The sequence below is a fragment of the Sminthopsis crassicaudata genome, chromosome 5, assembly GCF_048593235.1.
Source record: "Sminthopsis crassicaudata isolate SCR6 chromosome 5, ASM4859323v1, whole genome shotgun sequence".
In the NCBI taxonomy this organism is placed as follows: domain Eukaryota; kingdom Metazoa; phylum Chordata; class Mammalia; order Dasyuromorphia; family Dasyuridae; genus Sminthopsis; species Sminthopsis crassicaudata.
This window is the reverse complement of record NC_133621.1, coordinates 175,425,455-175,440,207: the sequence shown is the minus strand read 5'-3', so window position 1 is coordinate 175,440,207 and position 14,753 is coordinate 175,425,455. Positions and strand designations below refer to the sequence as shown.

The 14,753-nt window shown below is 30.9% G+C and overlaps 1 protein-coding gene across 1 annotated transcript in view; it reads right to left on the bottom strand.

Annotated features, from left to right (window-relative positions):
* The window catches only part of SOX5 (SRY-box transcription factor 5), a 449,917-nt gene extending 436,179 nt beyond the window's left edge, over window positions 1–13,738 (bottom strand). The window contains 1 exon segment of the mRNA XM_074268831.1: window positions 13,570–13,738. Coding sequence (XP_074124932.1) covers window positions 13,570–13,607 — 38 coding nt within the window. The 5' untranslated portion in view covers window positions 13,608–13,738.
* Between the last annotated feature and the right edge of the window lie 1,015 nt (window positions 13,739–14,753).

Sequence of the window (14,753 nt, the reverse complement as noted above, 5' to 3'; positions counted from 1 at the left end):
AGACATTCACAAGAGAAAATAAGTTACAAAAACTGAAAAAAAATATATATCCATAATATCACATAACCTCAAAAAATATGACAATGCAAAGAATGCAGGAATTGAAGTTAGAAGGGACCATAATTCAATTTCTGCCTCTGGATTTTGTATTTTAGAGTGTTTTGCAAACCTTAACTCACTGCCTAATTATAAATTATTATTATTAAAAGTCAGAATACCTTTTCACAGATAAATAATCTCCTATTTAACCACTAAAAGTATAACATAAACCCTTTCCTTTAAAATTTGGAAAACCTGGTAAAATCAATTGTGTTCCAACTTTCAAATAATTTAGATAGTGATACAGAGTTAAAAATGCAAAAAAAATTCAAAATTACTATCATCACTATTTTCAAAAAAGGCAAGAGTTGTGACAATAGCAGCCATTGTGGTATTTTTCTGCTCATCATTATTGGAGAGATCCTGGTTTGAATCTTTCTGACTCAAACTACAAGAATAATAATATGGATTGAGATCTCAATTCTCTTCTCCCTGCAAATAATTATGAAAAAAAGATGAGGAACATCTTCACACGCCAATGTGTCTAGTTTATTCTTCTCCATGGAGAATAGAAATTAATATATATTTTTGAAAACCACAGGACAATTTAGATAAGTCAAACATTAATGTTAAATAACATGACAACTGATTCTACAAATTGCTTGCTTTGTATTCTATTTTTCCTAAAATATGAAGATACAGCATGTATATTTCGTATAGGTACAAGTCACAGAAAATATCTTTATAAATTGGTCCACAGTTTAAGATAGGAGTGTACTTGTTAAAATTCACCTACTAAGGACTTTAGGATTTCTCCTTGAAGTTAAGGTGAGTAAAATAGGTCAAATAAGAATACCTTGTCTAATTTATGACAGAAATTGTTTTTTTTCTCTCACTGAAGCAATAATGGAATAATATTGCTTTGGTTTAATGCTATAAATTCAGATCAAATAGGAAAGTGTGAAATCCAGAAGTGATGCTGTTTCATTAACTTGCATGCTGATTTGACATGCTCCATAGTATACAGGCAACAGACTTGATGATACAACCTATTCCTATAAGCAAACAATATTTTATATCATAAACCATCTGGGGTTCTCATCCTCAGAGCTACTTGCCTAGAGTAGACTGGAACATTTGAATATTTTGAGGTGCAGCAGAAAGAATTATTTATTAAGAAAATCTCATTTGTTACATTCAAGACATTATGGAGGGAACAAAATTTTGGCTAAAGTACTTGTTTTCATTATTCAGCTGAAAAAAATCATTAGTTATACAAGCTTTCCAAACCCTATGGTTTTTCTAAGTTACCAATAAAAGTGATACCATTCATAACCTGGACAGTAGTCTCTTTCATATATTGCCTATAGTCACAAACTTAAGTGCCAAGCAGATGGTTGAAATCTGTTTTGTATAAAATGTGTGTGTGTGCGTGTGTATGTGTGTGTTTAAAACTGTGTTCTTTGTATTCATATTCAGACCTAGGTTTTAGCCATCAAAACACTGGCACTGTGTCCATCATTAGCAGCATTTTAGACAACTGGCAACTAAGGTATTCACTGTTCTCCACACAATGTTCAGTTAATATTTCCCAGATGCATAATTAAGGCAAAAGATCATCTTAAATTGGTATCAGCACTCTGGATGGCTTCTGGCTTTCAATACACTATATGTGTGAAAAACAATTTCACATAAAAAGTATCTTTTTTCTTATTTTCATTTTTGTTTTAGATTTTTTTTTGGTTTCCTTTGTGATTTTTTAAGGCCTTAAAAAAAGGTATACCTTTTTCCCTCAGGTAAGCATCAATTTTTCAATCTGGTTTTATAATTTCAATTTTGAGTTATTTTTAGGTTTTATATATACATATATATATATATGTATATATAAAACCTAAAAATAACTCAAAACTGAGTTATATATGTATATATATATATGAGTATATATATATGTATATATATACATATAACATATATATATATATATAAAATAATAAGAGTTTTAAGTTCAATGATCATCTATTGATTCAGAGTAATTGATATTTTCTTATTTGAGGAATAGATACTTGCTAGTAACATTTTACGATGGATATTTCTTATATATTAAAAACAAAAAATATAATTTCCAATATATTTCACTATTATTAAATATAATCTGGGCTTGATGATAATATGCTAATTTCATGTAATAACAATAATAACCATAATGATTTTTATCATTTATTTTATTAACAAATAGTGGTCTCTGAGGACATAATAAAGTAGATAGGTAATCTTTTCACTGCAGTTACTCATTGAAACTTTTTAATCCCATAATTTTTCACTTTTAAATATGTTAACTGTTTTATATTTGGTAAAAAGTGAACATAATTCTTACAATTTGCGCTCCGTGGCTTTCAGCCAGAGATATCTAAATATTTTGTAAATAATTAATTAGCTATGTTTCTTCTTTAGCATGAGGGGGTAAGTTAGTGGGGATGCCCATTTTATAGATGTGTGGTTGAAGAAAATAAGTTAAGTAACTTTCCCAACATAGTTTTAAATTTTTGGTTGAGAAATTACAGGAACATATGCCATCCTTGTATAGCACTAGGTGCTAGATTATAAAATATATTAGCAGTAGGATGCCTGATTGGATGGTTTCCAGATTTTCTTTCTGTTTTAAAAGTAGGATTTTTGCACATTTCCTTTTTGTCCTCATTTTAAATACATGTTGGGTTCAAACTTTAAAAAACAAAAGCCTCTAGTTCTGTAGCAAAGGAAGAACACTCACTATTCTTTCCAAAATTAAAGATGGCTTTAATAGTCAATAATTCATCATCTGAATTATAGCACAAAGAATTAACCTTAACATGAAGCTAATTCTAATTCTTTCAAATAGTCCAATAATATTTATTTTTAAAATTTCACCAATGCATGCATGTATGTGACTTTTAAAATCCGATGTATTCATGTGTAAAATGAGGGGGGTTCACTAGATGGTCTGAAAAGTCCTTTTATGCATAAAGCCCATACCCTGACTGACTGACCTGTCCACTTTGAAATTAAATATACTTGATTATGACTGCTACATGTGGAGAATACACAAAGTTGTTCAGATTCAGGTATCATATTCATGGTGCTATGGATAATGCTTAAAAAAAAAAAAAGAATCCAGACTATACCTCAGTAATTGTTATATTGTATTTATCATTTTTAATAGTGGTAATTCATTTGCATGAAGTACTCTGTGGCAAGATACTCTGTTCTATGTTATCTCATCTTTAACTCACAACTTTATGAAGTGAATATAGTAAGAGTAATCAATATCCCCACATTCTAGGTAAGGGAATTGAAACAAAGAGAGTGTAGGCAATTTGCCTAAAGTCAGCAACTTGTAATGTGTCAGAACTTGAACTTGGGTTGTCTGACTTCTCTAACATATTTTCTAACATTAGGAGAACCATTCTTTCTGAGTCCAGTGGTAATTCTCATAGCCTAAAATGTCTCTCGTGTAAAGTTTATCTTCTCATAATATACAACTGATCCTTAAGGAACATTATTTGTGCTCTGTTCCTTTTTTTTAGTAGCTGTACATTCCTTTTCTTTAAAATAACAACATAAAACTAGTTTTCCTATTATTAATATTCTCTAATAATCAAAGGATGTGCTGCGTTCTAAAGTTTGTCTTTGGCATGACTTTATGATTTTCTTGTTCAGCTAATGAAATTCACTTGAGCAGACCCTGTTTTTTTAATGTTACATTTATCTATATAACAGAAACTTTAGCTTATATATAACTAAATCACATAGCTTTTAGAGAAGTAATTTACACATAATAGGCACTGAAAGTTGCTGCTTGATTGGTATGTTTAATTGTTTTGATACGATGTACAATAATTTTTTATTAATTCTGAAAATAAAGCCATGTATTTTGTAAAATATATAGACACCAAGCATCCAGAATTCCATATTGTTGAAGTACTTTGCCCCTGTATAATAATCCCCAATTCACATGAAATAGTTTAAAATCTAAATTCCTGGCTGATTATGGAAATGCTGCTCCCTTCACATAAAAAAGCAGAAATGTATGCACTCTGACTGTTTTAGCAGCAAAAATGCTGCATATTGTACAATCATTATAGAAACTTTGGAAATAGATATATTAGAATATAGTAACATAGAATATTAGAGTTAGAGGGGTGGGGGCTAGAGATTAACTAGTCCAAATCCTTATTCTTATAGGTGAGGATATGAAATTCAGAAAGGAATAAAAAAGATCAACATCAAACAATGAAAGGTCTATTAAAAAAAAAAAAAACTTTTTTACAGAAGGGAAAACTTCGTATAAATGCTTATGTAATCCAAAAGAAAAAACATCATTTGGGAATGGACAACATGAGCTAATATAACTTTAGGCTAGTCACCCTTTCTGAGCAAAAAAAAAATGTGTGAAATAACAATTATAGGCAATAAATAATATCATTATTCATGTAACTCATTACATTAAATTCAGGGCTAAAATTCCTCTTTCTACATCATATTATACTCAATTTCTTGTTTTCATTATATGAACACATTACATACAATCTATTGATCATGTTAATGCAATAAATATTAGTAACAAAGAAAATACCTATCATATAGAATGTTTATTTTCTTTAGGGAAGTATTTTAGAAAAGTTAAACTTTTCCTTTTAAGGACAAACTTCCAATATTACACTCAAGTTTTAATATCAAGTATTGTGATTTATGTAGCCAGTTGGAAACAAATTTTTGATTAGAACTACATGCTTTAAGACCAATTTAGGTTTGGAAAATTCAGGTGTTATTACTTTTTTCTGTAATCCATGCCATAGACTTATGTGGTAGAAGTAAACTTTATTTATATGTAATGTTATTTGTATTCATTGTGTGCTTAAAGGTAAGAATCACTTTACTTCAAAGTCTATAAACTGTAGTTGATTTTTTACTTTGGGCAACTCATTTAACTTTTATGAAACTCTATTTCATGATATGTGAAAATTTGAAAATAGTGCTTTAGTACTCACTAAGAAGTTCAAATAGGATCATATATATATATGTATATATATATATATATATACATATATATATATAAGGTACTTTGTAAACTTGACATGAAAATAAGCATCAGCTATCACTATCTTCCTCCTATTAAAATCTTTTGGTCTTTTGACCATTGTACTTTAGACAATTAGTTTATCCATAAAAAATGCAGACTTTTAATTTTTTTTATAAAATGTTCCTTTTCTGCCCTTTATCTTTGATTCTTATAATACCTTTTAGAATTGAAATTATTTTATATTCATTAGAATATAACCTAATCTTTGTAATTGGGTGAAAATGCCTATAAAATAAAGCATTTAAATTATAGGCAAAATTTCATGCATTTGACTTTTTGAGAATTATAAATTTGTATGTCAGCAGGCTTCTAGATACTTGTACACTATAATCCTTTAAGACTACTAAAATTTTCAGCTATTATTATAGAATTGGAATAGAGGGGTACATTTCACTCAATCACAACATTCCTTACTGTACTTGATTTTTTGTTCCTAGTTGTTTATTCTAATTTGATTAATAGCACTTTGAATTTTATATAAAAGCTTTCTTCTGAACTCTTCCAAACACCTTTCAAATATTATGTGATTAAATCGCATGATGTCGCTGTGAGAAGGATTACAAATAATGCAAAGCCAATTTATACATGTAGTCATTAAAACAGAGATTAGTTCATGGTCAAAGATGAGTCAATGATAGAACTAGAAATAAAATATTTTGACTTCCAGTGCATTCTACTGTTTCCTAAAACACTGTGACACTTTATATATCCTATGAGATGTTCAATGTAGATTTCTCATCCAGATGGCAAAACTTAGGGAAGAGATTACCCCTAATTTTATATGACATGTCCATACAAATGTTCCCTTTCCCCTTAAAATCTTATGAAACTCAATAATAAAATCATATAATGAAAGAGACACACACAAAAGGTCAGCAAGAAAAAAAAGGAAAATATTTTCACTGCAAACTATTGTCTAAGACACTCTAGAATAAGGTCCCAGGATAGATGGCAAGTAGAATTCATCTATTTGTCCATCTTAACACATAATTATAAAAATGTTTTAAAATTATATATTTAAATAATTCATGGCAAGAAGGAGCAAAAATATTAATAGAGTAGATAATGAATCTTGTTTTCATTTAGAACAGTATTGTACAAAGGGATGATTGTAGTACTATAAAATGATTGATTCTTAATTTTTAAAAAGCTGAATGTAATGTATGCCAAAAATGGATTAATTACAGCTCAGTTACTAAATAGCAAAAAGGTAACTTTATGAATTAATATACTTATCTGTATGAAAGTAAATGTTGTACCACATTTTGAAACTAATTATTACAAAAATACTAAAATAATTATGTGATTTGATATCTTCTCTTTACTATAATATCAAAGAAACATACACAAGGCAGTTACAACCATTTAAATAACTTTACTTTTGTATCTAGTTTCCTAACTTTGCAAAAATTTTCATAGCCAGAAAGGAACTAGAAACTATTCACACTTGGATTCCTTGAATCTTCTTGGTAAAACTAAACATATCCTTAAAGTCATCATTTCAAACAAAGTTAAAAAATGTTTTTGTTAATTTTCATCTCTGGTCTATGAAATTCATTTCTGTATATTAGGCATATTCCCAATACAAAGAGTACATCGAGAATCATGTAATAAGGTGAAGAATTCTATGCTACCATGAAAAGAGCTATTATGGTAAAAGTACATTTATATAGATATAGATATGTATATATGTGTATAGATAGATATGCACACTAATATATACATATACACAAATTAAGAAAAATAATATGTTCTTTATACTTACTTTAATATTATGTATACAGATACATGTATGCATATATATATATATATTCTTTTAAAAATAAGAACAGATATAGAAATGCTGTTACAAATGAAAGTTTCAGTGTTATTTTTTCCCTGCCAGAAGCTTTTGGTTATAGTGTTACTCTTACCTACTATATGTGTTAATTCTGGCAGGTAGCCCTAATTTGCTGGTAGCCAAATTATTTTTGTCCCTGAAGTATGAGAAATCTAAAAAGTGTAAAAATGAGACACAGTTTACTAGTTTACATGTATCCCTATAACTCCAAAACTAACAGTCATTGAAAACTGCATTCAGTTTAGCAAGGAAAAAAACTACACAGAGATACCACCTGCATTTCCTCCATGACAAGGAAAGAATAACTTTTTCAACATTAGTAAGAAACTTTGGTCCTTAGTGTGAAGGAAAACAAATCACATGCTTCACATTTGGCTTAAAGCAGTACACACACACACACACACACACACACACACACACACACACACACACAGCTATACTATAGATCTACCTATGTGAAAAGATAGTCATTTGATAAAAACAAAAAAAAAATAAAAACTATTGTTTTCAGACAAAAATACTGTCACTATATCACAGTAACTTAAGATGATAGCAGAATAAATATCCTAATGTTTCATGATTACCTATCACATTTTATACTCAACTATGTTACATTCCTTAGTTGTCAAGGAAAACTGGTGAGAAAATAACACGTGAGATATACCTCTTTGTAAGATTAAGCAACTTCACCAAGGATTAAGCAATAACAAAAGTGTTTCTGAATCCAAATATAAGGAAAAAGTAAAAGTACAATTATTATATAGTCAAGCGATTGAGTTATTACTTTGATTGAAAAGAGAGAAATCTAAAATCCACTCAATCCAGTTTGGGTTTGGATAGATTTGTTGTTCAAAGCTAATTTCAAGTGTCTATGAACAGTCACCAGCTTTTGTTTTTAATTTTACTTCTGTCATGTTTTATGGGTAAAAAAGTCATTATACCACCTTGTAACAGATTAATTACTTTCAAGCTGGGTGACAAAAGGGCATAATGACCGGAAAATTTTACAAAAGGAAAAGCAAAAGCATGTTGACAAGTTTATCAACAAACCTGGGCAAATCTCATGAAGTACAGATTAAGGTTCAGTGGTTCCAAACTGGCAGCATTCAAGTTGGGTTCATATTTGGGTTTTTTGTTTTGTTTGTTTTTTTAAACCACCTGTCCTAAAATGATATTGTTTATGCTAATTATCTTTGTTTATGCCACAATTCTGTTTGTTTACTACATTCTTTTAAAATACCATATCCCCATAAACAGTTCTCACCAGAATTCTTCTAGATCTTGTTCCTGCCTGGTCCTCTACAGTCCACTGAGGAGAATTCAGTGCTATATTGGAGGCGCAAAAGATTGGGAACAACTTTGAGTCTCTAACGACTCAAGCTGGCAAAGGCTGGGAGTACCGCTGAGTTTTTACTCTCAGTCTCTAGAGGGAATGGATACTGAGTGTGGTGCTCAAAACAAACCCCTATTGGACAGTTAGTACTAAACAACTAAAACAATTTCCTTTTGAGAGGAAATTCAGGACACATGAACATATTTAGTAAAGATGAACAGGTTATACTAGTGATGTCTAAGAAGCAGATATAGACTTGGAGACAGAGGGACAGATTAATAAGCAAATTGAAATAGCAAATGGTCAAAGACCTATCATCTTCAAGTCTGACCTGCTGTCAGTGAATGCTATCAAAGGATATTAAGTATTTATTTAACATGCCCCAGTAAGTAAGTTAAGAGTAAAAGTAAAGTACAATATTTTTTAAAAGTTGTTTCACAAGTCATTATCATCTGATCAGGCCTGTCTAGATATTATAATTATTATTTAATCATAAAGAATTGATAAAGTAATTAACAATGAAATGTCATGTAAAACATATAGATATGAAGAATACAAATTTGCTTGATTTCAGAGAGCTTCTTATTTTATTCTAATGGAAATGCAACTTTAAAATTACACAATACTTTCTCACTGGACACTAATATATAACATTCACATCTACTACATATTGACAGTGTCTGTGTTAATAGAATACAGCAACGTGGGCTGGTTAACTTGACTTAAATTATAAATAACTAACATTATGAAGGAGAAAAAGAAAATCCATCAGTTATAGTTATTTACCTAGTTTGTAAATGGAGAGACATTCAACCTACATAATGTGTATTTTCAGCACACTATATAATCATTAGGTTGCTGAAAAATGAATAGTGGGAAGACTAAGCAATAAAAATCAGACTTTACCCATGAATGTAATTTCACTTTCTAAATGCATTATGAATTTAATCCATTTGAAACAGCTCCCAACTCTATGGAAGAATAATGTGCTTAAGTAACAGAACAGGTCTTATTTGGCTCTCATGCAAGATGTATATATGGTTCTTAACAAAAAGCTCCCTAAGAACAGGTAAAAATACTTTATCATGTGCTTATTATGTCTGTGAGCTCTGATATAACAACTCTGCAAAAATAAAAAAAAAAGTAACAATGACCCCCATACATTTATACATCTATCAAACTTATTTCACAGTGAACACTACAAGATGCTGCTTAATATTTTAACTCTTAGATGCTCTTGATAGTCATCCAGAACACAATCCTACCAAATCTTTCATTTTCATCTTTTTTTTTTCTGTTTATTGCATTACAAACTTATAGCTTCATTCCAGATAGTGGTAAATTATTTAAAATCTATAATATTTTACAGTCAACTTTTCCTTTATAAACAAGTATAAGTACAAAAAATGAAATGAACAAAGCAGCACACCCTGGAAATATTCTGAATATGAAACTATAACTTTGCATCCAATTTAGAGATCTCTCTTTCATCCTTATCTTATGAACAAATTAAATACATAAACCATTATAAACAAGTTTACCTTAGTAATGGAAGAGCATACTTATGTGCAAATTTGAGGTAATCTGAAAGTGTCACTGACAAGGTGTTCTATTACAATTAGCTAGGATATAGAAAATCATTTCCAAATAATACATGATAGGACAACTAACTTGTCACAAAAGTTGCTAGTATATTTTTGTAAGAAATATGTTTGAAAGCAGTTTTCTAAGGACATGATTTTTGCTTTAGGCAAGTGCTAACAAAAGATCAAACTAAATTTGATGTAAATCTAAAATGAACAATAGCTAAGCCTATTTCTTATCCTCCCATCAGAGACTTTTTGTCCTATAGCCATTCACTCCACATCTATCTATGTAGGCATTCTTCAGTAAGCACTCGTTTTGAAAGATATCACTGAATAGGTGACACCAAATGTTGAACCTGGTGTCATTTGTACCCTCCACAAACACTAACATACCCTTTCTTCTCAAACAATCATCTCACATTTGATACTTAATTAAACACTAACATAGCATAACTAAGAGAAAAGTACAGTTAACTTAGGTATCAAACTGTTGCATGTTATATATACAAAAGATATTTGGAGAATAAAAGAGTAATAGTATGCAAATATATGTATGACAGTGTTAAATATTTATTTTCCTATTTATTAATATCACAAAAACATTTTTTAAAAGTTTTGATAGTTATTTTGGTAGCTCTTTGTATTTCCAGAAATTTTTAAATGGATATGCAGAGTCCTAAAAAAAACAAACAAACAAAAAAAAAAAACTCCAAGCAAGTCAGATTCGTTTGTATTTAATTACATGAACAAATCTACAAGTCTGCAAAGGTTTATATTGTAAGAGTTCTAGTATGCATTTAATGTGATAGCTATTAACATATAGTGCATGCTGTCAATTATACTGACTCTAAGAAGACATAATAGGTCCTAATTGCCAATAATATTTCCAAGAATTCTTTAGAAATGCTTCCCTGACTTCCATTCCCACATGGAGTCTACATTATCATTTTAGTTAAGGGAGTGAATACTTACTTGCAAATAAAAACTAAAAGATGGAATTCACTTTACTTTTTAGAAAAAACTGTCCAGTTTGATAAATTTTTAATAAATCCTAAAGGACAATTTTTAGCAGTCTCTGCAATTGCTACAACTTTTGAATGAATTAACAATCATTTAAATGACAGTCCTGAACATTTTCACCTCTAGAGCTATTATCACAGTTATGTACCGATCCAAATCAAACAGTTGTCATCTCTACATTTAACTTTTAATTGTACAGCTTGTAACTATTCTGTAAAGTTTCAAAACAATATGGAGGTCTGGAGAACAATGAAAGAGAGTTAGGAATCTCTCAATGGAAATAATCTAAGATGATATAACTTCTATTTCTAGTGAGAAAAAAACTAAAAGTAAGTAACTTTGTTGACTTCAGTGATCTATTTCACAAGTTATTTTAGAAGGCTTCTTTTATGAGTTCATTGGTGAACATAGATTTTTTTTAAAGCTTCTATCACAGGTATTTTTATGCACTATAAGTAATTTATATGGAAACAGTTACAAATAATCAAAGAAGCAGAAAAAATTCCGCTGTATACATGTAGTAGTGTAGGGATATTATGTACAAATCTTTTGAAATTTTTTAAGTGGAGATTGTCAGTTCTATAAGATATGCACTATATCTAGATATACATACATTTACCTTTATATTCATCATGTAAACAGATGGTAATGAGCTATAAAGATTTGGGGTTGTATTACCAATTATAATTAAGACATCTTACATCACGGGGTATCTTTCTAAAATATTTAAGTTGTTAATATTTTCAAATTGTCAGCAATAATACCAATACTATTGATTACCACTTGCCTATTTAACTAGTCAGTGAGAAGTGCATGCCCCTGAGTGATAGCAAAAATGAAACATGAGCCAGCAGTAAAATGTTAAGAGATTCTAGTTTTAGAATTTGGGGATTTGGAGTGAGAGTTTTTAAGTAACTCATAAGGAGATAATTGAAAAAATACAAATAAAGCTGACAGAAGTAATGTTTTCCTATGTATAGACATAGAATATAACCTTTTTTAATACATAACTACCTTTTACAAGAATTATTTAACTGACACAAATCAGATTTCCAGCATCATTTTCATAACATACAATTACAGTTAAAGAATATTATAGTTTAACTCTTACTCTGTACCACATAGGAAGCTGTTATTCTGTTGAACTGGGAAAGTATTCGTTACTTCAAACACTAATAATTTCTAGGATAAATAGCAAATCTGCCTTTGTAAAATAAAGTATTCTTCCCAAGTAAAACATTACCATCTTAAGTAGTTATTAGTAAAGTGAGAAAACATAATACTTAAAACCATTAAAGAATTTCAGCCATTTAAATGAGTATATCTGGTCAATAAATCCCTCTGTAGGAAGAAAAAAAAAAGAAACCACTGCTAAAATATATTTTGTGCTATTTTACTTTTCTCTGTAATGTCATAGTATGCACCTCTTAATACATAACCAATTCAAGAAGCATTCTACTCTCAGTACTCTTTTTCATCTTCCATTGCTCACTGATTTACTGCAATCTTAAAATGTTTTAATCTTTGTCTTCCTTTTTTCGCCTTTTCATATCAAATTCAGTCATTTGAGCGATGAACAGCTTGACTTAGCATATTTTTAACCAGCTGGTCTAGCACCTAGCTTGCATTGCATAGTCAGATACAACAAATGTTTATACAGAAGGTAGCTTTCATGAAAATGAAAAAAAATATAGCCTATGTATCATGCATCCTGTCTTTTTTTAGATTACAAAAAATTCACCAAAGAGAATGCAAAGTTTGAATTATTTTAAATGGCAAACAAGATCCTATTTATAGTTTTCCCAAAAAATTGAACTTGTGGTAGAATAAGAATAAAAATTTTTAAAAAAATTACAGTATATATTAAGATGCACATGAGGGGGACTAACATTTTTGAAAGCCCAACTCAATTTGAAATAATACACAACTAAAGGAGCTAAAAATACTTTTCTCAATAGTAACAACTTAATTCCAAATACACATGCTTCTGTCTTGGCAAAAAAGAGAAACATCATAAATCAAAATCGAGCTTTCGACAGTCAGTGCAAAAAGTGTCCACTGAAACTTAGGAATCATCAGTGTTAAACTTTTTTGACACTTAAAAAAAATCTTCTGATGGATTGTTGTGATGTTAACTTGAGTTGTTGTTCTTGTTGTTTTTTTAAATGCACACCCTGTTCCCTTATATCAACAAAAGGTCATGTGCTTTATGGAGCTACTTCCAAAGTTTTGCAGAACTTAAAGCCTTAGTTTTAATCATCCTTAAATTCTTCTGTCATCCAAGAAAATACATCTGAGACAGAGATGCTAAAATTGTGAATGCTTTGCATTAAAAAGATTTAGAGAAAGACAAGAGATGAGAGGGGTATGTTGCTTGATATTCATTAAAATCTACCTTATAGGAAAAAACCTAAAATCATCAATAGTAAGCTTGGAGACTTTGTAAATTCCTTCAATTTGGTTCAGAGAACAAGAAGATTCAGCTAACATATAGAATCATATAAAAGCTTCTCCGGCAAGCATGATTTTTAAAAAGCATCTCACAACTGATTCTAAGCCTGTAAAATGGGAGAGTTAGACTTTCATATTTTTAAAAAGAATATAACATCCAAAACAAAACAACTCAACTCACCTTTCAAACTCCTGAGGTAAATCAGGGTCAGTTAGCATGCTGGAAAAGCACAATTTCCCTTTGTCACAGCAGCCACCTATGATCGTCTCCAACTGAACCTGTCAAGTGAGTCCAAACCCTCTAAACCAATTGATTCTCTCCTCTCCTCTCTTCTCTTCTTCCCCCCTCCCGCTCCTCCCTCCCTCCCTCCTCCTCAATCTCTCTCTCTCTCTCTCTCTCTCTCTCTCTCTCTCTCTCTCTCTCTCTCTCTCTCTCTCTCTCTCTCTCTCTCTCTCTCTCTCTCTCTCTCTCTCTCTCTCTCTCTCTCCCTCTCCCTCTCCCTCTCCCTCTTTTCCCCTCTCTCCTTCCTTCCTTCTTTTCCCTCTCCCTCTTTTCTTCCCCTCTCTCTCTCTCTCCTCTCTTCTCTCTTCCTCTCTCTCTCCCCCTCTCCCTCCCTCTTCCTCTCCCTCTCTGTGAACTAGGACTCCTTGACCAGTCTCTTAAAGGGGTAGCACACTTAACGGCACAGAGTGTTTAGAAAGCTTCCCCCACAGCTGAGCAGCACGCTGCGGCTGCTAAGCACTAGACAACCTCAGGGTGCCTGTCCTTTCCTTTTAATTCTATCATCCAGTCATCAGAGAATGTGAGAAGTCAACTCATTTAACATCCCCCATACACACTCTCCCCATTAATAAAATGCATATACAAATAATATTAATCAAGAAAAATATATTAACAGTGGATTAAAAAAGAATCTATAATAATAGCCACCCGATTAAACTGCAGTTATTAACTAATTAAAGGGGAAAAAATGGAAATGTCAGCAATAGTATTTTTTACACATTCATTTCTTCTTCCCCCCCCCAGCCTTTCTCTTTGCCCGCACACGGAAGCACACACTCACACACACTCACACACATACATATACACACAACAATCAGGCATTGTTCTGAGGGAAGAAAAGCAACTTTGACAGATTGAAATATAGCAGAGGCCCCTTCAAGGAAACCTGTAAACAACTTGTCACTCACTCTGTCCGTCTCACTGTTAGCTCTTGCTTTCCACAAAGTGGTGCGAATGTCCTGGCAACACAGCCAAAGTTTCCTCAGCTCCAAACTCCATAAAACATCAGTGCTATGTGAAGGGGAATAGGTATCCACATCCCAAAATAACACACATAAAACACAACAAAAATCACCCCCTAC